This window comes from Pieris napi, chromosome 16, assembly GCF_905475465.1.
Source record: "Pieris napi chromosome 16, ilPieNapi1.2, whole genome shotgun sequence".
Taxonomy (NCBI): domain Eukaryota; kingdom Metazoa; phylum Arthropoda; class Insecta; order Lepidoptera; family Pieridae; genus Pieris; species Pieris napi.
In genome coordinates this window covers 3413044-3437521 of record NC_062249.1, presented here as the reverse complement: position 1 = coordinate 3437521, position 24478 = coordinate 3413044, and the positions used below count along the sequence as shown (strand labels likewise).

The 24478-nt window shown below is 34.0% G+C and overlaps 1 protein-coding gene across 1 annotated transcript; it reads left to right on the top strand.

Moving 5' to 3' along the window:
- The first annotated feature begins 453 nt into the window (after positions 1 to 453).
- Positions 454 to 24467, top strand: LOC125057012 (helicase sen1). The gene is made up of 16 exons (XM_047660417.1): positions 454 to 872; positions 947 to 1940; positions 2013 to 2832; positions 3465 to 3625; positions 4742 to 4876; positions 5564 to 5802; positions 6737 to 6845; positions 7188 to 7349; positions 12451 to 12590; positions 13380 to 13499; positions 14413 to 14540; positions 15699 to 15843; positions 16668 to 16908; positions 18822 to 18975; positions 19795 to 19978; positions 21099 to 24467. The coding sequence occupies exons 1-16, from the start codon at positions 693 to 695 to the stop codon at positions 21234 to 21236; spliced, it is 4050 nt and encodes a 1349-aa protein (XP_047516373.1). The 5' UTR covers positions 454 to 692; the 3' UTR covers positions 21237 to 24467.
- Positions 24468 to 24478: the final 11 nt, after the last annotated feature.

Below are 24478 nucleotides of genomic sequence, written 5' to 3'. Positions count from 1 at the left end.
TTAAGGTTGTTCACCTTAATTATTTATAGGGTGGCTTAAGATTTATGCAAAACAAATTTAAAAATAGTCCACAGACATATTATTTTATAGTACCTTAAATTCTAGGATCTTACTTATTTTTCTAGTATTTTTATTCTCCGATAGACTAAGCATTTTTTTTATTTCAAACTTTAAAGGTTATGGTAATATAGCCAAACTTATTCCACAAAACTCTTATCTTTACCTTAAACTTTTACATTTAGGAAGCATAATTTAAAACATGTAAGTCTCGTCAAATGGTGAATGTATTGTAGAAAGGAAGAATATTATGAACGTTATGATCTATAATGCCCAAATTAAATATCATCTATATGAATGTTACTAACAAAACTTAGTAAAAAGTCGTTTGATGGTTCAGTAAAGAAATTGACATCGATCCTGTGATATGACAATTGACATGAATATGAATTTAAAAGTTGTGGTTGCCGGTTGTTACGGTTTGTCATTCCCTCCTTAGTTCTTTGATATTTGTTAATTTCTACTTTCTAGACCCTGTATTGACCCTTTAAATAATAAGATATCGTTTTGATAAAAAAAGTTAATCTCACGTCGCTCGTTATAGTGATTAGTACACAGAATTTCTAATCTAGTTTAGTAATCTATATTTAGTAGTTAATCTAGTATAGTAGGTCTATTTTCTGTATGTATACACCATGGAGTGGAAACTACACCGGCAAAAATTTGGTAACGAAGAATTTACATTACCCAATAATGAAGAAGTAACTATTGGCCGAGGGAATGATAATAAAATTATCCTCACAAGTTTGGTTGTTTCAAGAAATCATTGTGTTATTAGGGTTAAGGATGATGAAGTAACAATTGAGGATTTAAAGGTAAAGTATGCATGCAAAGATGATTTTAAATTGACAGTTTGTTTTTCATCTAATAAATGATTATTGATTTTCAGAGTTCAAATGGTGTTTACATAGGAGTCAAGCGTATTTCACCTAACATTCCATATTCAATAACTGAAAATGATATAATTGGTATTGGTTGGACAGAAGGTACTCAGCTAACGAATATAAATGATACTGAAAAATACATATTTAAACTACTACAAAAGAAAGAACCTATCATTAACAGAATTCAATACCAAGATGAGAATAGTAAACCAACTCTTAAGAGAAGATATAGTGTTTTACCTATGGTTGAAATAATAAAAACTGAAAAGCCAATCAATGAAGATAACAGGAATTGTAAGGAAAATGATGTTGTTTTTATATTATCCGACAGTGATGTTGATTGTGAAAGCCCCTCAACTAAAAAGATAAAGAAGTTAGATACAATAAAGCAAGAGTTATACCCAGAAGATATAAAACTTGAAAATGATGAAATACAATTTGATGCCTTTTCTATAAAGCAAGAGCAACTCGGGGATATTGAAGAACCTATACCAGTAGATAGTGAAAGTGATAGTGAATCAGAACATTGGTATTTAAGGCTTTCACAGAGTTCCCCTGGAAAGCCATTTACAAACTTGCAAAAACAGAGAAAAACACCAATTAGGGATAGATGTTCAGATGAGAACTCTTATAGTCAATTTGATGATGTTCAGCTTATTGATGATGAGGATAGTGATATATACTTTGAAGATTTGATCAGTTTAGTACCACCCACAGTAGACACACAGGTTGCTGAAACTACACAAGATGAGGGCAAGGTCACCGGGAAAGCTGTACAAGAAATAGATATAAAGAAAGTGGAACCTGATAAATTAAATGAAAATAAATCTGAAACAAACCTGCCACCCTTGCCAAGTTGTGATCACACTGATAGTAATCTTATAAAGGATGTTACTGTTGAAAAAGTTTCTACGAATGATCAAGGCCCAAAAAAAATTCAAGTCATTGAACCACTTTGCCAACCATCTAGAAGAAAAGCACATGTAGTTCAAACTGAATGTAAGATCTTTTATGTCTGTATTTTTAATTTTACATATATGTATTTGTATAATTATTGATTTTTCATTGCAGCTAAGAAAAGATCTAAAAAAGAAAACAAACAAAAAAAACAAAGTGAATCGTCTAAAAAAAGTACAAATAAATCTCAAAAAGATGAACGTAAAAAAAAACTAAAAGAAATTGCAGCTAAACTTCAGGAACCTAAACCTGTTCCGTCCAATATCAATGCAAGCAGTAAAAGTGTTGTTAATATAAAAGTTACTAATACAAGTCGTGGTGAATTTTTAACTAACGTAGTTCAAGCTGTTAAGCCTACAAAAAGAAAAGAGAGTCTTGACAAAAAGATGCAGCAAAAAAATAAAACATCCCATGAGAATACGTTGGGTAATAGAACGTCAGATTACAAAGAAAATCATGTTGAAGTGGTTACAGCCGAACCTAAGTCAGAAAGCACAAAGAAGAAAAGAAGAAGATCAAGAAGAAAATCGGGCAAGACAGAGAAACCACATACTCCTCCTGTAAAAGCTATTAGGCCTTTAATGGATATAGACCTTGGTTTCTTTGGAAAGCCAGTTTCAAAAGTTGAACCATTACCGCCTAAAAAAATAAAAAAATCTGTGAGGTTCTCTAATTCCCCCCCGGAAGTTCATGTATTTGAAATTGAACCTGGAAATAAAATGAAGGAAACTAGGTTAGTAAAGACAACAATGGTTGACAATTGTAAAATGCCAATATTTTCATTAGAAAAAATTACTTTAATGAAAATTTTAATTTGGAATCCACATTGGCTTGATGAACAGATTACAAATGCAGATCCCCCGCCAATATTGGGGCATAATAATATTCCATTGGCGAAATTTCAAACATATAACAATCACCACCAGTATGTGCAGTAAGTAAAAATTATGATAATGACTAGATAATCTAATATATAAAATTCTCGTGCCACAGTTTTCGTTGCCATACTCCTCCGAAACGGCTTAACCGATTTTGATAAAAAAATTTGTGCTTATCCGGTATCTATGAGAATCGGCCAACATCTATTTTTCATCCCCCTAAATGTTAGGGGTAGTCGACCCCAAAATTTTTATTTTTATTTTTTAGACAAAATTTTTAATTTCTATTTTTTTATGATACAGCATTAAAAAATACATACAACTCCTAACTTTCACCCCTCTACGATCAACCCCTATTTTTTTATTATACATGACATACATGGCAAAACGACGTTTGCCCGGTCAGCTAGTATGATATAAAATTTTTTCATTAATTGTCATTTATGTCCGAAAAAATATTTTAAAACTAAAAGATGTATACATAATATTTCTAATAGTATTTTCAAAAATATATGTGTATTTGAAAATAATTTCAAGAGAAAACTTAAACATAGATATATAACAAAATGTATTGCAGCATTATTCTTAAGGGAAATATAATGTTAGGTATTATTTACTAAACTCATTATGATTTATTAGAACTTGTAAATATTGACTCTATCGGTCTTTACATAAATGGCATTTTCAGGTTAATCGGTGATCTCTTGTTAATGGAAATATGGGAATGTTTAACTCAAGGTCATTTAAGGACTCGCAATCAACCCAAACTACTTCAGATGCGAATTGAAAACTTACCCCCGTTGCCACCCCTTGAACGCCACTTTGAACTATTTAACCTGAGTGTTAACAGTAAGTACTTGGTTATTCATTTGTTTTTGCAAATGCACAGAAAGTTTTTATTTCTAAAAAATATTCAGAAACTTCAGTTAGAAGTTTATTAAACCTATTAAAAAAGGCAGACACATTTCTTAGTCTATTACATTGTTAATTTGTTCACAAGAATCTAATTTCTCTGGGAATCAAACCATCTACCTTAGCGAGCATTCAAGTATTACGTCACGCAATTTTTGGAGATTCTTGACCCCCCTCCCCCTCTTAACGCATAGTAACGTTTTTCTGTACCCAATAGTAAAACGTTTCATGACCACCTACACCACTTGTTTTTACCTAAAAGTTACCATTATGTGGTGTAAAGTACTGGAAAGTCGAAAATAATATTAACAATAACGCGTAATTCCATCCCCGCCCCGCACCGTAACGTTTTACAAAAGGACCCCCTCCCCCCCGTAAATTCGTTACGTAATACTTGAACGCTCCCTTAACCACTGAGCTAAAAAGACAGATTATTAAAATAATGGTTGTTGTTGAAATGTGAAAAGTGAGAGGTCAAAAAAAGTTAGGATGCTCTCTAGTGAAGTCCTGAAAACTGAACAATCAGTCAGACAAATAAAGTTTGATATTTCTGTATATACAGTTACATATTATATTCAAAAGTAAAAGGTAAAGGTAAAAAAACAATTTGGAAAGTCATTTAAGCAAAGTTCATTACAACTTTGCTGGTGCATTCTTAATTCAAAATCAATGTTTCATACATTTGAGCCGCGGTGTAGAATTAGACTAAAAAATATCTTTTCATATGGAACTGTTGATTAGCCACAACTACTTTGTTTTTTTTTTAAGACAATTCACACCAATTGACCTAGTCCCATGCTAAGCTGGTGAAGCTTGTGTTATGGGTACTAGGCAACGGAAATACATACATATTATAGATAGATAGACATATAAATACATATTTAAACACCCAAGACCCAAGCACAACACCAAATGCTCATCACATCGATGTTCGTCTCAGCCGGGGATCGAACCCGGGACCCATGGATTCGCAGTCAGGGGTAGTAACCACTAGACCAATGAGTCGTTTATATGTAATGTACCAATATCTTTATCTCTATATTTTACTTTCAGTTTCCATGCCAACAACAGAGGCAAAAAACGCTCCGAGAGTAGGCGAAATATTAATGATTGATTTTGGTCCGGAACATTCCAGGATTTCCAGGTTTTTTTTTGTACACAATGTAAGGATACTTCCTGCCCCTCCAAGTAAGTGTTGTTCATTATAAGATAATTATTGCAAAAGTAATTTTTAAATCAACAACATTATGTACATTCGAAGAACATCCAAAGATAAAAATTATTGTTAATTACTGAAAACAAATTAAATATAAAAGTTCTCACATTGCATTCAATTTTCACTTTTTAAATACAATTAATAAAATTTGTAATATAGCTGTCTTAGGATTTGAATGTAACTTAGTAAAGATTTAGTTTTTTAATAAAAAAAATCTGCTACTTAGGGAGCGTTCAAGTGTTACGTCACGCAACTTTTTTTAACAAGGAGATTATTGAGACACACCCCGTGTAACGCGCCGTAACGTTTTTCTGTATCCAATAGTAAAACGTTTCGTGACCACTCAGTGGCTCTTTATAACTAGAACTTACCATTATGTGGTGTAAAGTACTGGGATGTCGAAAATAATATTAACCATAACGCGTAATTCAATCCCAGTTCCGCATCGTAACGTTTTACAAAAGGACCCCCCTCCCAAAATTAATATGTAATACTTGAATGCTCCCTTATTTACAATTATTTAAACATGTAAACCCTCATTTTTGCTTATATTTTACAACCAATTTCATCAATTATTTAAGAATGTTTATTATTTAATAAGTTCTAGGACTTAATTTTTTTTTTTTTTAATTTAAACAAACATAATATATATATTTCAGACAACAAAAACACATTCTTTAGCATTTCATTATATGCTATATTTACTGGGAAGATGAGTCAGTTAAAAATTGGTGAACTGATAATTGGTCGGTCATTAGCATATATAAATAAGGAATTAATGTTATTTGAAGCCATGGAATACCTCTCGGGTTCACCCCTCAGTGAGGCAATTATGAATCCGCAGCCTCAACACTTCCAAAGATATAATAATAATGCTCGTGTTAATATGAATTTACCTGTAAGTATTATTTTAAATTTAAAGGATTTCATTTTTATTTACAAAATAAATATATTGTCTTTAGCAATTCTAATAGGGGTTTTTTTTAAATTAATTTTTGTATAAAAATAAAAATAGTTTTCTAATATAGGATCTTTAAATGCCGATAATTTTTTTGTTGAAATTTTGAAATCTGACAAAACCTAAATATTACTACCAATATTATTGCCAAGCTTAATCAATAAAGTCTCAGGTCCCCGTACTCCACTAGATATCTCAAGTCAATCTCTGCTTGAGCACTGTCAATATCATAGATTTTACTTACACTATCATAGGTAGTTCTTGAAAGCAGATTTAAGTTTAATACCATTCTAGAAATTACTAAATAAATCATTTTTATCTCTATATATATAAAATTCTCGTTTCACAATGTTCGTTCCCCGACCGATTCTTATGATTTTTTTTATGCCTATTCAGTAAGTCCGAGAATCGGCTACTATCTATCTTTCAAACCCCAAATTGTTTTTATTTTTTTATGATACAGCATACAAAAATACATACAACACATGTAGTTTTTTATTGACCTAAAAATATGTTTCCTAGAAATAATATACATGGCAAAACAAACGTTTGCCGGGTCAGCTGGTAACACTATAATACAGTCTAATTTTTAGATGTAAGTTTTGTCTTAAAATGTTAATGAAAGTTTACCTTTGAGTAATGAACTACCGTTAAAAACTAACTAAAATTATATTTGTTTCATTAACCTATGGATATAGAACTGTTACCAAAAAATATACCTACATTTAACCCCCTTATTGATAAACGTTGATATTATACTATCGCGATATATATAGTTAACTTCTGCGTGTAATACATTTAGTTATTTGAAGGATTATTTGTTATACTTATGAAACTATTTATTTTAAATTATTGTTTTACCGATCCTTTACAGTGGACTTTGACATTGAATGAGAGTCAAAAAATAGCGGTGGAATCCTCTGTATCAGCGGCTCTTGGTGATCGGCCCAATATACAAATGGTTCAAGGACCACCTGGAACCGGTATGAATACAATTAAACTAACACATTATATAGTCCAAATTTTTTGAGATAAAAAATAAAAAAAAAATAAGGCCCTTAATTTTCATCTACACTCTACGATCAACTCCTATTTTTTATTTGTTAGTTATGAACTTATAACTTGCACTCTGAGGTTTATATAGAGAAAAATCACGGAAAAACCTAAAAAGTTTTCATTCCGGAAAACCGAACAGTCTCTGGGGTAGCATAGCAAAATGTTCCATGTACTAAAAAGGTATATATATATATATATATATATATATATAGATGCCAGACGGTTTACCATAATGCGGTTTCGACAATACATACTTATTATAATTTTAGGAAAATCAAGTGTGATATGTGCAATGGTTATGGCATATTTCTACGACTCTAATAGAAGGAAACAGCAGAACAGAGGAAAAATATTGATTTGTGCGACGAGTAATGCGGCCATAGATGAAATTGTAATACGGCTGCTCAGTATACGGCAGAGTTTACCAAAACGTGAGTAATACCTGTAGAATGTTGACCATGGTCATTTTTGGGTATTAAGTCGCATCTTTTAGGGGCCTCATAGCCTAGCGGTCTTATTAAGTGGCAGCTAGGTGAGGGGTACCGGGTTCGATTCCCGGTTCGAGGGCAAGTTTTAATTTAATTTAAATTTGTTCTCGGCCTTTGGGAGGGTTGTGCGGTTCCGGGCGAGTGCTTAAATCGTACATGGAGGACATGGTCGAATTTCTAAAGACAAGCACGAATTATAAAAAAACCTATACTTGATGCTGGCTAATGCACAAATCGTGCCAGAGCCATAAAAATAAAAAAAGTCGCATATCTTGCGTTGAAAAACAATTCTAAATCCTACAAACAATGCTGTAAAAAACTGTTTGTGACGCGATGGTTTCCTCACGGTGTTTGCCTTCACCGTATGAGTAAGTGCTTATTGCACAGATAGAGAGAAAATTCTAGTAATGGAATTGAAACTGGTTCGAACACATGACCAGTCGCTTATTATAATAAAACGAATGAGTTGCAGGTTGAGAATAAATCTTTTATTAGTTGTAGACTACATACTAGCACAGACTAATATCAAGTAGACTATTTTGATACAAGTAAACATATCTTAACAGCACCACTTATCAAAATAATCAAATACTAAGCAGTAATAAAACTAACAACTTTGACAATTTTAAACATTTTGAATTCCTAATAATTTTATAAAATAGTTATGTTTGGCACCACTCAAACTTTTCGTTAATATATCAGCAGGCATCTCAGATGTTGAAAGATATTCAATTTTAACAAGGCTATTAGAGACTGCTTCGCGTATGAAGTGGTAGCGAACATCTATATGTTTAGTTCGTTTGTGAAACAAAGGATTCTCTGTCAACTTCTTGGCTCCCCGGTTGTCATTGTAAATTACTACAGTATAGTTACAACCAATAATATCTGATATAAGACTTTTTAAATATATTGCCTCTTTACATGCTTCAGCAATGGCCATGTATTCGGCCTCGGTACTTGACAAAGCTACCGTTTGTTGCTTCCTACATTCATAGGATATCACACAGCCTGACAATTTAAAACAAAATCCTGTGTAGGATTTCCTATCTACAATATTCGACGCCCAATCAGCATCCACAAAACCTTCTAAATTACAGGTATCTTTAGTAAACTTCAAACCATAAGATTTAGTTTTTTGCAAATATTTTAAAATTCTTTTTACATGATGCCAATGAACTGAACTAAAACAATTATTAAACTGGCTAAGATAGCTCACACTATATGATATATCTGGACGTGTTAGTACTGACAAATACTTAAGATTTCCTATAAGCTGTGGATAGGGAAACTGTTTGTCAACACATTCTGCCTTTTCTAATTTCAAATTACATTCCATTGGAGTATCTTTAGTATTACAATCAGTCATATAAAACTTTTTAAGAATTTGTTTTACAAATTGTTCCTGATCAATAGATATACAGTTATTTTCACATTTCACTCTCATGCCTAAACACCTTTTAATTTGACCTAAATCTTTAATTTTAAATTTAGACATAAGTTTTTTCTTAAGATCATTAGTCATAGTTTTACAATTAGAAAAAATAAAGAAATCATCAACAAATATTGCAATGATAATCTACTCATTCTTACATTTTTCACTGTATAAACATGGTTCTGATACTGACTTTTTATAATCTAAATCTATAAAAAAAAATCGTTTATTCTAGCATTCCATGCCCTAGCAGACTGCTTCAAACCATAAACTGCCTTTTTAAGTTTAAGAACACAATTACTCGGACAATTTAAATTAGCAGGTGCTTGCATGTATACATTTTCTGTTAAAAAACCATTTAAAAATGCTGTAACTACATCAAGATGAGTGATTTCAAAATTATATTTTACACTTATTGCAAACAATAATCTAAGTGTAGAGTACCTGAGAACAGGTGAGTAGGTCTCATTAAAATCTACTCCGTGCTGTTGAGTGTAACCTTTCGCCACAAGTCTTGCTCTATACCTGACACTGTTATTGTTTTCTGGCTTTTTCTTGAACACCCACTTGCATTGTACTACTCTATCTGCCTCTTCTTGACTGACAATCTCCCAGGCTTGATTATCCTCAAATGCTTGAAGTTCATCAGACATAGCCTGCTGCCACTTGTCTTTCTCTGGACCGTTGGTAGCTTCATTATAACTTATGTCTTCAGCCCAAGATTCTGATTCATCTGAAACACAAAGATTAGTAAAACCATATCTTTCAGGAGGTTTCCTGATACGCTTTCCCACCAATGGAGGCTCTTCATTTTCAGATAGATCTTCTTTTTCAGTTAATGTATGATAAAATTCTCCTTCAGTTGAAGTTGTGCTTTTTTCTGAATCATATACATAGGTAGGATCATCCTGATTTGTTAATGTATTGTCACTTTCTATCATAGAACTTTCCTCTTGCTGTTTTACTGATTGCTGTTCTTTTATCTGTCCTTCGTTTATTTCTATCTCAGTAGTATCTTGCTCCATTATAATGACATCTCTACTGGTACATATCTTTCTAGTTTCTGGGTTGTATAATCGGTAACCTTTCACATTTTCCGAGTATCCCACTAATATGTATTTAACTGCTTTCTTGTCCCACTTAAATCTTTTATTTTTAGGAACATGCATCATTACAGGGCTCCCAAATATTCTGACATGACTGAGGTCAGGTTTATGTCCTGTCCATACTTCAATCGGTGTCTTTTGGTCCAAACCTGAAGCTGGCGATCTATTTTTCAAGTATACTGCCGTGTTAACTGCTTCTGCCCAATAACTTTTATCCAGTTTTGCCTCGAACAATAAACATCTTGCACGTTCAACAATTGTCCTGTTGAATGTCCAGCGAGAGCTGACACCATTCTGCTCCGGAGTATATGGGTTTGTCTTCTGATGGATGATTCCACTATCTTTCAGATGGAAAATTATCCATCATAAAAAAAAAAAAAAAAAATATGTTTATTATGGAACATAAGATACATGTATCACTTATTCCACGTCATTAAATTTCAATTTGTAGGCATCCCTACTCATCGGCAAAGAAGACAGAGGGTGTAGGCCGAGAGAAAAAGCCGGCGTAAAAAACTCTCGGTACTCTTTTAAAATATCAAATCATCAAATAACACTTATTTTAAAACAAATATCGCAAATTAATTAGAGGTAGCCTGTCTAGCACTAGTCCCAGGCCCTTTTATCAACTAGATAATCGTTGACTTTAAATATCTGAGCAAAACTCCCCTCCATTGTCAGTTCTCAATGTTTTTATTCCTGTTCCTTTTTGCTTCTCAACCATTCTTTGAAATTCCTTGAAATACTGTAGAGTCTGATTCTTCTCCTTTAGAAAATATACAAATGCCATCTTGCTAGCATCATCAACAAACAATAGAAAATATCTTGCCTGTCCAATCGATCGAACCTCCATAGGCCCACACAGATCTGAGTGAACTAAATCTAGCAATTCTGTACTTCTATGGTTTCTTAATTGGAATGGTAAACGACTCTGTTTCCCTTCACAACATACCTGGCAGTTTATTTTCTGAATATCAGCCTTCATATCAAATGATATGCCATCTACAGCACCATTTTTCATCTTCTGCAAATCATTACTGTTAATATGACCTAATCTCCTATGCCACTGTTTTGCATCTGTAGTTTGAACTGCTGCGGCCAACACTTTCTCTGACTTAACTGTATTCAACTTATACACACCATTCTTTAAATTTGCTATTCCAATAAGCTCATTCCGTTGATTATGTATATAACACACATCACTTTTGAAAATAACTTTGTTTCCTTTTGCTATTAGCTGGCTTACTGACAATAGGTTTGTGGTCAGGTTAGGTATGTACAAAATGTTGTTCACTATAATGTCAAACTGAGAATTATTCACAAGCGTAGTTATATGTGTATTCCCAGCACACACAACTGGCACAGTCATATTATTCGCAACAATAATTTCCTTCATATCGTGTACTTTTCTCAATTCCAATAAATTTTCTCTGCATGATGTCATATGAGTACTAGCCCCTGAGTCGATATACCAATCATCCTTATTAAATTCACTATTAAAAAATGCAGCACTAAATGCGTTTACTTGCTTTTCTTTAACTTCAGGACATTGGTTTTTGAAGTGGCCAATTTTCTTGCACTTATAGCATTTTATAACCTTCTTGGTATTTGACGTATGATTAGATGTTTGTTTCGCGCCTTTTCTATTCAAATTTTGACCAAACTTACTATTATGCTTCGACAATAATGCAACTTCCGAGTCATGGTCACCGACTTCAGAACTCATATCAAGCAATTTTGTTTTAATGACATCAGAGTTTATGGCTATGCCGGAATGTTCTATAGCCATGATCATTGGCGCAAACTTTTCTGGTAGCCCCGCCAACAATAATGATCCAATCCATTCCTCATTAATCTCGAATCCTGTACCTTTCAGTCTTTGTGCAGTTTCCACAATTTGACTCACATAACTTGTCATGGACTCACAATTATCAAGTCGAATGGATATTAATGTTCTTAGTAGACTGATTCTTCTGGTGAATCCGCTGTCATCAAATAATTTCCGTAGTTTCTGCCACAAATCCTTGACTTTAGTTTCATTTTTTATATGAACATACAACTTGGGATCAATCGTCATGATGAGTTTTGCTTTCGCTTTTCTGTCTTCTACATCACTTAAATCCACAGGAATGGCATCGATGTCTATACCTTCCAAGATGAGAAAATTTCTTGCCGCGAACGCCCAGTCATCAAAGTTCTCGCGTCCCTTCAACTTCGGCACATTTATTAAATAACTGCCTGACGACGACATTATAACTTATTTTCTGACACACGATATGAATTTACTGTAAGATTATTTAATTAGTTTTTCTCTGGGCCCATAACCTAATAAAACGAATGAGTTGCAGGTTGAGAATAAATCTTTTATTAGTTGTAGACTACATACTAGCACAGACTACTAATAGCACAGACTAATATCAAGTAGACTATTTTGATACAAGTAAACATATCTTAACATATTACAGTATATATTACTATAGATCTATACAAAATGTATATATTTCAGCGGAAAGGTTCAAAATGGTACGGGTGGGTCGGGTAGAAGCGATGCATAGTCGAGCTAAAGACGTCAGTTCACAACAGCTCGCGGCGAGAGACACTGCTAGACTGAATGCTGAGCCGCAAAATGCCGCGGTGGCTCAACAGGTAAGTTTCTATCGCAATGTTAAGAAAGAAAAATCTTAATTTTAATGTTAAATCGATATAACGTTTAACATGTTCTGAATGCAATATCTATATTTTCTACCTCGCAGAAATTACATGTCTCTACATCTTACAGACGAAAAACCTCTTTAAATATACTGACGTCGTATTATCGTTATCGTCTGAGACTGCGAGACTATAATTCATTATGGTCATACAATTAAACAGTCTGGCTCGAAGGACCAAAATGTTCGGTTTCTGGGTCAGGGGGGATGTTGTAAATAATGTAAAATTATAATGTTATTTCTTTTCAACCCGGGTTAAACAAAGGATATAAAATAATTAAATGCTATACAATGTACTTAAATGCTGAAGAATACGTTTGGCCATAATCTCGGGGCGTAACTCGACGACGATTTACGTAATCGTTACGCTTATAAAACTAAGAACGCCCGAGTGAGCTAAATATATAGCATTGGCTCCTACACTTCTTGAAAATGTGAATTTTGATGGAATTAGATAGATGGATAAATTCTTTATTGTACACAAGAAAGAATATAAACTGTGGTAAAAAACTACATAAAAAATATTTTTCGCACAACACACGGTCTGCCTTATAATACGATCTCTACCAGGCAAACAAACATTACTAGTTAAAATAACGCACTATGAAACATATTTTTGGTCCTTCGATCCGGGTTCCACCATCTCTTTGATATGTCTAAAAAAAGAAAATAGTTCTACAATATTAAAATTGCCCGTTTATTATTATTGCTTCCTATACTCTTATAGATTTCACATATAGAAGCGAAAATAAACATGTGGAAGACGGCAATGAGTGAAGCCAAGGATCCCGTGAGAATCGCCTACTGTCAGGGACGCATCACCCAACTCAATGAGCGAATAAATATGGTATTTCTATATTTATGCTATTAAAAATTAATTTTAACTTGCGACTGTTAATTTTCTGTCTGCAATATGAAATAAAAAAGTGCGTGCGTACATAGTACACATTTCAGAAGTGAAACTTCTTTGGCAAACCAATTTTTAAGTCTTGTTCATATTTACACAAATCTAAAACTTTAGATTTCCGAGACTTAGAGGGAGATGGAAGATATGTAAGAAATTTAATTGTCATTAAAATATTAAGTGTCGAAAGTTAATACAATTAATAACTTTAATTTTTTAAATTTATTTCTTTCATAATAAAAACACGTGGCATTTTAATTTACAATTCGTCATTTGTGATTTCTCTTTACTAAATTTTCTTTTTGAAAATAGAATTTCTTTAAGGTAATTCGCCATTCTCACTCTCTCTCAATCGGTCTTAATCGCTCTCTCCCTTTACTTCGTTTGACGTTTCATCCTTAAAAATTTTACCCTCGTTCGTCTAAAAAAGTTTCACTTCAATAACTTAGTTTTTAATAAATCGTTTACGTCAATGTAATAACAGTTTCTACGTGTAGATTGTCCATACAATTTAAATAAAAATAGAATTGGAATATTTATGGCTATTTTAAATTCCAATTATGTGTGTTCGTGCTTCCGTATACGATCATAACTAGTACGTACGATGCTCTGTCGTAGTTTTGCAAAAGATTTTGATTGCCTAGATTATTTTATTCTATAATAGCCTTTTGTGGCTGCCATAAAACTTAGATTTTAGAACAAGAACGAATCACTGTTTAAAAGTGTGTTACATAATACTAAAAAATGCTGATTCGTCTGTTTTTTTTTGGTAATTAAATTTATTATATCCAGTGCATAAAAGAACAACCATAGAAACTAACATAACTTTTTTTATTTAAAAAATGTTGTTTATCAGTTACGCCACGGTGGTGGTGGTGAAGACGTTAGACCTGAACGTCTAATGGCGGCTGAAAAGAGAATCATTGACTGCGCAGATATCATCGCTACTACGCTCGCAAGCGCACAGAATAATAAAATGAAAGGGTAAGTTTTAAATATAACACGCAATTGTAAAATTTCTCGTTATTTTCAGGGACATAATATTTTTTTTTTTAATTAAACGTCTTTAAAATACACTAAAAAGTATTGACCTAATGATGAGGGCCTAATCATACATTGCGAGTTTAGGATATAAAATATAAATAAACATTTCAGAATCTTGCAAACTAAAAAACAATCTGTCTATAGGATCTTATTCGCTGTGAATCCGTATCATTTGACATCTCCATCATCCAGATCGGTCCACAGATGGCAGAGCCATTCTTTTGAACATACAGAAAAAATTACTCCCCGATTTCAAACTTCCTTTGGTTTTTTTTAAGTCGGTTATAAGTGATGCATCATGCATGCAAAGCACACAAACTAACAAATATAATTTGAGGAATTGTCTTTTTTATGATTTCTATCTGTGGAACGTAAAATGTCATTACTGCTTGTATTGACGATTTTTCTGTTTATCCGTTTCTCTTGATGCAAATATTCTTTATCTCCAGATAATGAAATTCTAGGAGCCTCAACCAAAATTTATAGGTCTATTTATGGCCATTTTTAAGCATGTCCGTTTATTCAGTAGCATCATTGAAAATAAACAACAAGTATTTCCTGTTCATATCAATTGTAGAATGGATAAAATTTATCAAAACAACTAAAGAAGGATTTAGTGGTTGTGTGTCACTAGACAAGACCCTACAATATTTGATAACGACCACGTTTTAAACCAAAAATACCAATCATTATGATTTATGGCTACGTTTTTTATATTTTTATTACTAATACAATATAACTTACAACTTATTCTAGAATCAAAAATTACTAATAATAAAACAAGCAACTCTTTTGAACTCAGCCCGAGTACGAACAAATAGGTTTTTTTTTATAGAACGGGGGGCAAACGGGCAGGAAGCTCACCTGATGTTAAGTGATACCGCCGCCCATGGACACTCTCAATGCCAGAGGGCTCGCGAGTGCGTTGCCGGCCTTTCAAGAATAGGTACGCTCTTTTCTTGAAGGAGCAATTATTAATCTGGCACGACATGACCTAATTTAACTTATGTACTTTAATAGGAAATAAATAATAAATACACTGGTTCCATGTACGACGTTACGTACATAAACAAAAAACTAATGTAAAATGTGTTTCAGTGTGAAAGGTCGCATAGCGCTATGTATAGTGGACGAAGCGGGACAGGCCATCGAACCTGAGACCTTAGTTCCTCTGACCTTGGACGTCACCAAACTAACATTGGTCGGCGACCCACAACAACTGCCCGGGTATATATGCTCTCAGGTATGTTCTTTACGATACTTCAATACTAAAGATAGAGGTCATTCGAATCTCTTTCGGGCCCGCTCATATATGTCGGAGATTCAACGCGATTAATAATTACAAAGTTGGTATCACTACTGTCGCCCGTCATTATTACTTAATTACTTAATATTTAAACACAGTCAATGCGCACATCCGGCGCAGGCGCCGATCGGAAGGCAACTCTAGCACTTCACGACCGATTCTACGCTCTACTGACAGCTTGACTTTGACAATTGACACATTGACACTTTACAACCTGTAAGATGTCTATGATATTGCGTGGTGTTGCCATTGTAATCAATCAAATTACACAGTGTTCTATTATAACCTAATCTCTGTTGCAATGTTGCCAATGTCGAAAATTTTTTTTTCCGCATATTGAAAAAGAAGAACTTGCAAAATATAAAAAAGTAGCTTGTATTTCTAAAACTAGAGCTAATCGGTTCTTTTAATGGTCGTTTTTGCATTCATTTAACTAGAAGAAATAGGATAGGACTAATTTTGAGACAAAAAAATTAATTGCTGTTACAGCATATACTAATACTAATCCCAACAAAGGAGTTGTTGGGATTAGTATACTAGTTTTTTTTTTTGGAATATCACATTTGATGTTTAGTTTGGTAAGGTTTTTTTTTTAAGTAGACTCAACTGAAATCTTGTTTCTAGTTATATTCGAATGATGTTAGTGTTAATAATTACATAAATTATAAAAAAGGCGCTCACGTCATAACTTTTGTAAGATTTTGCAGGTTCCTGTGTTTGTGTACTCTAACAATTAAATTATCCTCTGCATTTTTTAACAGCGAGCTAAAAAGCACGGCCTGGGGGAGAGTCTGTTCGCCCGTCTGACTTCGTGTACTGAACTCTGGCCTCAAAGTCCAGTTCTACTGCTGAATCAGCAATATCGGATGCATCACAGCATCGCTGACTATCCCAACAGAGCCTTCTACGCAGATCAGATACGGACAGTGCCACGCCCACCTGTAGATCTGGACATTCCACCCTATACAATACTGGGTATACATAGTGGGGATAAAGGACAAGGTATGATAATGCGATGTTGACTCACAAAATGTTGAAAATATATTTTTTTTTTACATTTTCTAATTTAGTATATATCGTCACTCTATGGATATTAACATCGTCATTAGCGAGTTAAGTGGGTGTCATGTGACACACTGTCCAAAGTCAAAATGGCGCTTCAACCCCACTCGATGCATATGCTCTGCTCTGATTGGATGTAACAATATTCGTACTTTTATTCGTAAAGTAATGAATCCAAACTATAAAACAATTAAATAATAACAAAACAAATCGAGTCAAAAAAGTAATAATAGGAATATCGAATGTCAATGACTAACAAAAATCAACGGTCAATTGACTCGATCATAACATTCCCTGACATATTTGTATTGTTGTATAAAATTTGTCTGTAAGCGTATGGCCGAGCGACACGGCCCTAAAATCAGAGGCAATATCGGGGAAGTGGTGGAGAGCACCCTAGATCGCCTCGTGTGAAGGCAAATCGTACCCTAATTTTATTATCAACCCCACTGCTACTGCCGATTCGAACTACGAGCCGATTTGTCCACCATTGTCCAGATATCGCTACTGATTTTAGGGCCGTGTGTCAAGTATTACGTGAGCAGATTTACTATAATTTATCTCCCCTACCCCTCCTCTGGTCAGCAAAAGTAAGCAAAGCTCTCAAAAATAATAGTACATAAACCTGGGATATCCAAATTAAAATCTCAAGAAAAACAATCCGCGAAAATAGAGGACACCGTGAGCCTTTCTCTACAGCTGTGATACTTTTTGACATCCAGCACCTTTTGTCTTCAGTCACCGTGACCACGCACGCTGTAAAGCACGCGAAACGTCGGATAAATTTAAAATTATGTGAAATAGTTGTATATTTATAATAATACATAACTTCAATCCGGTCAAAAAGTTTTTTCTTTAAATGTGTAAAGGTTATAGACCAGTCAGTCAAGACAATTAATTCATAATAATTCCAAAAGTTTTCAAATTTTGATGTAAGGTCGGGAGTGGTATTAAAACAAACTATAAAATTTTGCAACCTGCTCTGCGGTCCGGAACATTGTTAAAATTAAGTTTTGGTCCTGAAAAAAATTCCAAAAGTTCTGCAAACTTGGGGAAGTTTTCGATATAATATTTCATATCACGTATAAAATTTGCAACCAACCTAAGTGTACGGAACATTTTTTGTTATTAAAAATTAATGTTTTTCTTTATTAAACTGAAGGAAAACGTTCCAAAAGTTCTGCAAATTTGACAGATATATCGAAAATAAAATAAATAACAAAAAATGTTCCGTACACTTAGGTTGGTTGCAAATTTTATACGTGATATGAAATATTATATCGAAAACTTCCCCAAGTTTGCAGAACTTTTGGAATTTTTTTCACGACCATACAGCAAAAATTAATTTAATTGCAATTTTAACAATGTTCCGGACTGCGGACAAGGTTGCAAAATGAAATTTATTGTCGTCCCAATGTACCATTCACTTGACCGAAGTTTGAAAACTTTTGGAATTATTATCAAATTTTCGATTTCGAATGTCTATAATGACTGGCCTATTATGTCAATCAAAGACAATACTATGTACATAAACGTATAATTTTTTGTTGAAATCCTCGAAAATGCATTTCGTTTTCAAGCATAGACAATGTGTTGGTAATATGTTTAAAAATGTAAATAATTTGTGTTGATGTAATAAGATAATAAAAAAATAAAAATAAAAAAATCAAAGCACCCCCTTTCATTCACCCCCAATCAAACCCCTCCCCCTATAGTGCTTTCGTAATACTTGAACGGCCCCTATGTAGACGCTTCAATCTTTCTGTTGTTGTCTGTTTCTTGTCGCTCGTAGAGATCTCTTCTAGGCATTCGATCTTTCTCTATGGCAGTATACAAATAATATATTTTTTCAGGGTCATCAGGTGCAAATGATTTAGAAGCGTGCGGTGTGTCTCGGTTGGCAGCCGCCCTGGCCCAAATGACGAGGCCGAAGGGGCTTTCCTTTGCGGTTATCACTCCTTACGTCGCCCACAGGGATCTCATTAGGAAATATTTAAAGCATGAAGGGTTAGTTACTTATTTTTATTTTTTATTTGTTTTTGCATAGGTTATAAAAAAAACACTTTTTTCTTAATACAACAATAATTATTTTCAGATTTGAAGCTCATAATATTAACGACCTGTTGATTTACATACTATATCTTTAATATTAAAAAAACCTTTTTGCACGCCTCATTAGCGGAGCGGAGGCAGTGCTCTACTCTCGACATGTCAAAAAACCCAGTCTTTCGAAACTTGAATAACTTTTGTCTCACTAATATAACACTTACAGGATAAAATGAGTGCACTAAAATCGAGTTAAATAATCTATCAAGTACATATGGTATTTTTTATGAACAATTATTTTGTTTAACATAGTAAATAATAACATTATAATCAATCATTCTTGGACGTCCGTCAGTCTGTGTTTATGGATCCATGTATGTGGCAGAGAAATTGGTCGAAAAATTTATCGTACCAGAATACTTTTTTTCTTATTATATAAAGTTATACCCTGGGCTGATTCTTAGTTAATATTAGCGTTCTTAGTACTGTCGTTTAATTATAATTTGTAAAAAACTAAAATACGACTGTGTATTTGTATATCTATATATACATTTTACATTTATTTTAGTATTTTTTTTTCCTCACCTTAGAGTTATGGCTCCACTATATATTTTTTAAAATTTTTTTTTCAATCGTTCATTTTCTTTAATTTTTTTTTGTTATTTTGTTTTAAAAAACTTGAGTTTTTGTTTTAGATTTTTTTTTTAATGTGAATGACCGCTATGAGGCGTGCACTTTTGGATTTTCCAAACTATTTATTATTATTCTGTGATTTTACAGATCGGATAATCTAATAGAAGTGAACACAGTGGACAGTTTCCAAGGACAAGAGCGAGATGTCGTTATAGTCTCGTTGGCTCGAAGTCACGGACTTGGCTTTCTCACGGATGCTGGACGAATGAACGTGATGCTGACACGTGCTAGGCACGCCCTCATCGTGTGCCTCAATCCACACGCTGTTATGGTGAGTTTTAAAGCCGGCTAAACGTTTCTCTGCCTTATTAAAAAAGGTTATACGTATTAAAATCAAACGTATGTCTTTAGGTACGTACTGTGTCTGTTTCCATGGTTACGATATTATTCCCATTATTTTACAACGAGATTGCGGTTAGGCTACAATGCAACTATCGCAGCACAGACACGGATCCAGTCAATGAATGCGTAATATAATCTTAATATATATAAATTACGTGTCACGTTGTTTGTCCGCTATGGACTCCTAAACTACCGAACCGATCAATCAAATTTGCACACCGTGTGTAGTTTGATCCAACTTAAAAGATAGCATAGCTTAGATCTCAATTTATACCCACATATTATTTTATTGCAAAATATTTGTTTATTAATTGATAGTCACAATTCTAACAGATGGCGCTGTGTTGAAAGTACCAACGTTTCACATAAGCTACAATTTAATGGCATATCCACCAAAAAATCATGGTCCCCATGACTGGTGTTATCCTACCGTTTCCGTTGAATAGTTTGCTACTATTTAATATAATAAAAACCTTAGCCACAGCAACGCCTGGCCGATCTACTAGTAATAGTATAAATAATGGTAATATACAATACCAATGAACTTTTTATAATGCGATTTGTATGTAAATGTATTCAAGGTTTTGAATGCCATCCTAAAATAATATCTAGTGTAGTGCATGAGTTAAGGTAAAGAAAACCGCATGTCGTAGATCTGAAAATCGCCGGAATATTTCAGGCATAGAAGATCATCTACTTGTAAAGTTCAAGGAATTTTTAATATCCCTCCATTGTTTTTTTTTTTGGCATTAGTTCCTCTATTAGTTTGAGTTTATACGTTACAAACATAAATGGTTATTTTAATGTAGAACTCAAATAAATTTGTTGCAATGGATTCAGTATAATGATCTATTTCGTTTTTCAAGGACGTGTGCTAAATTTCTTTAGTGTGTTTGTTTGTTTCCAAATTTCTCCAAAAGTAAGTCCTTTGATTTGAATCACATATATGATACGATTAGGGAACACTCCAAGCTGTATCTTCAGTTCAGTATTTTTTGAGATCTCCACGCACTTAAATGCCTAAAACGATTGATGAAATTATTTTACAGAGAAACGACCAATGGCGAACATTAGTAGAAGACTCTCAACGGAGACACTTATATAAAGTACTACCGAACAGAATGTGCCGAGCACCAACAAGTACTGAATCTGATGAAGAAATACTCAAACATTTGCGAGGAAAATAATTTTCTTTAATAAGACTTTTCATAATCCTCTCTGCTATATTATAAGATGAAAAACAATAATCATACTTTATTTCTTTAAAACCTTTGATTAATTACAATTTTAAAAGGAAAAATGATCATATCGTGACTTACTTGACTTAATGTCCTATAACCCGTAGTTGGGGCATCCACAGTGAGTCTTCATCGCGTTCGGTCTTTAGCCTCGTATTTTACCTCGCTCCAAGTCTTTCCGCCTCTCTTTGCCTCGTCTGCGACTGTACGGCACCAGGTTTGCTTGGGACGGCCACGCTTCCGCTTTCCTTGCGGGTTCCATCAAGCGCATGCTTGGGAATATGATTGGGATCCCTTCGAAGTGTATGGCCTATCCAATTCCACTTGCGTCGCTTGATGGCTGATCGGGGTTTCTCGGCAGCGCTCCCATAGTTGCTCGTTAGAGATTTTTTCAGGCTAGTAGATTTCTAGAATACGGCGAAGACAGCGGTTGACGAAGACTAGGAGTCGGTGGGAGATGTATTTGGTGACCTTCCACGTTTCACACCCATATAGCAGCACAGACTTGACGTTGGATCCGAATATTTTAACCTTGATTCGACGCGTCAACATCCGTGACTGCCGTACAGGCCGAAGTTTTGCAAGGCCTTGACATGCGTGAAGTGATGTCATCTTCTGTACCATCTTCAGTTCTGAAGTTTCAGACACGACGCTTCCGAGGTAAACAAATTTTTGAACGCTTTCTACGTCCTCTACACCCAACCGCAATGGGGCGCGGTTCTCAACTCCAACACGCATTTCTTTCGTTTTCTGGGTGTTGATTTTGCGTCCCGCAAATCCCGCCTCGCGTTCCAGGTCGTCCAACTTAGATTGCATGTCGCGGTGCGTGTGACTTAGCAGCATAGGTCATCGGCATAATCCAAATCTTCCAGATGTTGGTTAATCCCCACTCTCTTCCGCGGCGCTTGTTCTGATGTGTGCGATACATAATCCCGTCGAGAATAACCAGGAAAAGTAGTGGCGAGAGTAAGCAACCTTGACGGACGCCCGCGAGCACTTGAATATTGTCTGAAACGAGGCCATCGTGAATACCTTAAAGTAGCAAGATACTTTTTGAAGATTAGAAAAGAAAGATTATGGCAGGTGTGGTATGTAATGTCGGGTAAATGACTGCATGAATCGCGTACTGGGCACGTCATAGGCATATCAAGAAGAGCTCATAATATCCCTGAATCTCGTTTAATATATATCTGGCTTTGCCCAATAGATCCATTTCTTGACCAAAAATTTTGGGCATTGGTTTTGCTGGATTGTCTCTCGAGAAACTTTGTATTATAGGAGCGCATATCGTGCCGCAAGGATATTAGATATTTCTTTTAAAGCTACCTATAAGATTCAATATGAAAGTTTTGAAGCGGTAGGACACGTATAAGTTTGAAGGTAGTTGAAGAGTTTCTGCACCGTTTTCTTATGGTAAGGTTTTACGTCGTGGAGCCAACCGTTCGAGCTGATCGAAAAATGCTATAATAAGTCAATTATTAAGATTATCCATAGAGACATCACCCTTCAGACAAGACAAACTATTTGAGAGATCTTCTTTACATTGAGACAGACGAAGCGTCGATCTTGGTATTCTGAATTCTTCTTACCGTCCTCTTAGGGTCTTTTATTAATTAAAACCAATTAATATTTGCCTTTTAGTTGACATTATCAGATCGATCTCTTCGTCGTTTCATCCGGGCTAAACCATGTCCAAGACTTCATCATATAAAGATTATCTTTCTTCATAAAGTCCGGAACTCTCTGTTCTTTTACACATAACCTTTGTTTTGTGGTTGTGTATTGGCGAAGTAAGTCGCCAATACTCGCCACGCAATCAGGGTGGCCAGTGCAGTATATGTTTAGGCAAATGGGAAAAACGCTGCTGCCCACTTTCCCCTTAGTCGTCTTCTACGACACCACAGGTAAATATGGGGAAGTGCTATTCGTAGCCGACACTCCACAGAATTAGAGCACGCCAGCAACAAACATTTCTGTGCATTATTACACCGAAACGCCATTCTCGAGAATTTAGTCTATGAACTCCATATTATCGTGAAAAGCATTACTTACTAATGATAGATGATAATATTCCTTATTGCAGACATAGTAAAGTAATGCAGAAATAATACGTATTAATTATAGGTACATACTTATTGGGTTTGAAGCGAATTGATTTTATGTTCCAGGTCACGTACGTTATAATTTTTTGTTTGACTTATCGGAGATCATATTCCATATTCAAATAACTATAAATCTTCGGAATTTGAACTTGCTGAGATTTTTATCTATGGTTAATTTTGTCAAAAATTATACATAGAACATCTCTACGTTAAAAAAAATGAGTTGACATGAGAAAACATGAAGATATTTTGTAAAATATTTATTTGTATCTTTAATTAAAAATACGATTTTTTTTTAAATTAACAGACTATATAAATCTTTCTACGTGACCAAAGAAATATACCTGTTTAACCTGAATTTATAATGCTCTTTTGTATAATACATGATAATTGAATTGAATTTTGTTCTACAATACAATATTATTTTTATGATCTTACACGACGTTTAGACAGGTTTTTGTAAATATATTGATCAGTGTAAAATATTTAGGGAATATTAAACCGCTGAAAGCCTCATTTTGATAATATTTTCACGTTTATCGACAGTTATTTGAAGCTTAAAGTGGGTTTAGTACGTGGTAAATATAGTTGGTTTTTTCCTGTTGTTGTTTTGATTTTTTTAATGGTATAGAAGTCTTTGCGTAACTATTTGAATCTTCACTAAACAGAATGTGTACATGCCGTTGTTAAATAACCGTCGTTAAAATTATCTACCTTAAACTCTTTGTACGTTTTGATCTCTAAATTGATCCTAAATATTAGCATTTAAAAATTAGATTTAAGATGGTGTTTGTATCTTTATGATTTAGATATCGTAACTATAGTAACGTGCTATTATATTTAGACCACGTTTTATAATAAGCTAGACTAGTAACATTGTAAAAAGTTCAATTATAATAATATTAATTCTTATTTGTTTATTTGGAATCCTCATAAAACTATAACATTTTCGTTAATAAAAAAAAGATAACGATAAAAGAGTTGAAAACCGGTCCATTGTAGGCGTAGTAATACATTTTAGTGCGTTCTGTGATGACCAAGTTTATTTGCGCATAAAATAAAAATTTTAATTTGAGAATGAACTTTTTT

Coding starts and splice junctions, on each gene's coding strand:
- LOC125057012 (XM_047660417.1), top strand. CDS start 693: ATGGAGTGGAAACTACACCGGCAAAAATTTGGTAACGAAGAATTTACA. Junction 6,846..7,187: donor TCAAGGACCACCTGGAACCG/GTATGAATACAA, acceptor TTATAATTTTAG/GAAAATCAAGTGTGATATGT. Junction 19,979..21,098: donor TCAATCCACACGCTGTTATG/GTGAGTTTTAAA, acceptor ATTATTTTACAG/AGAAACGACCAATGGCGAAC.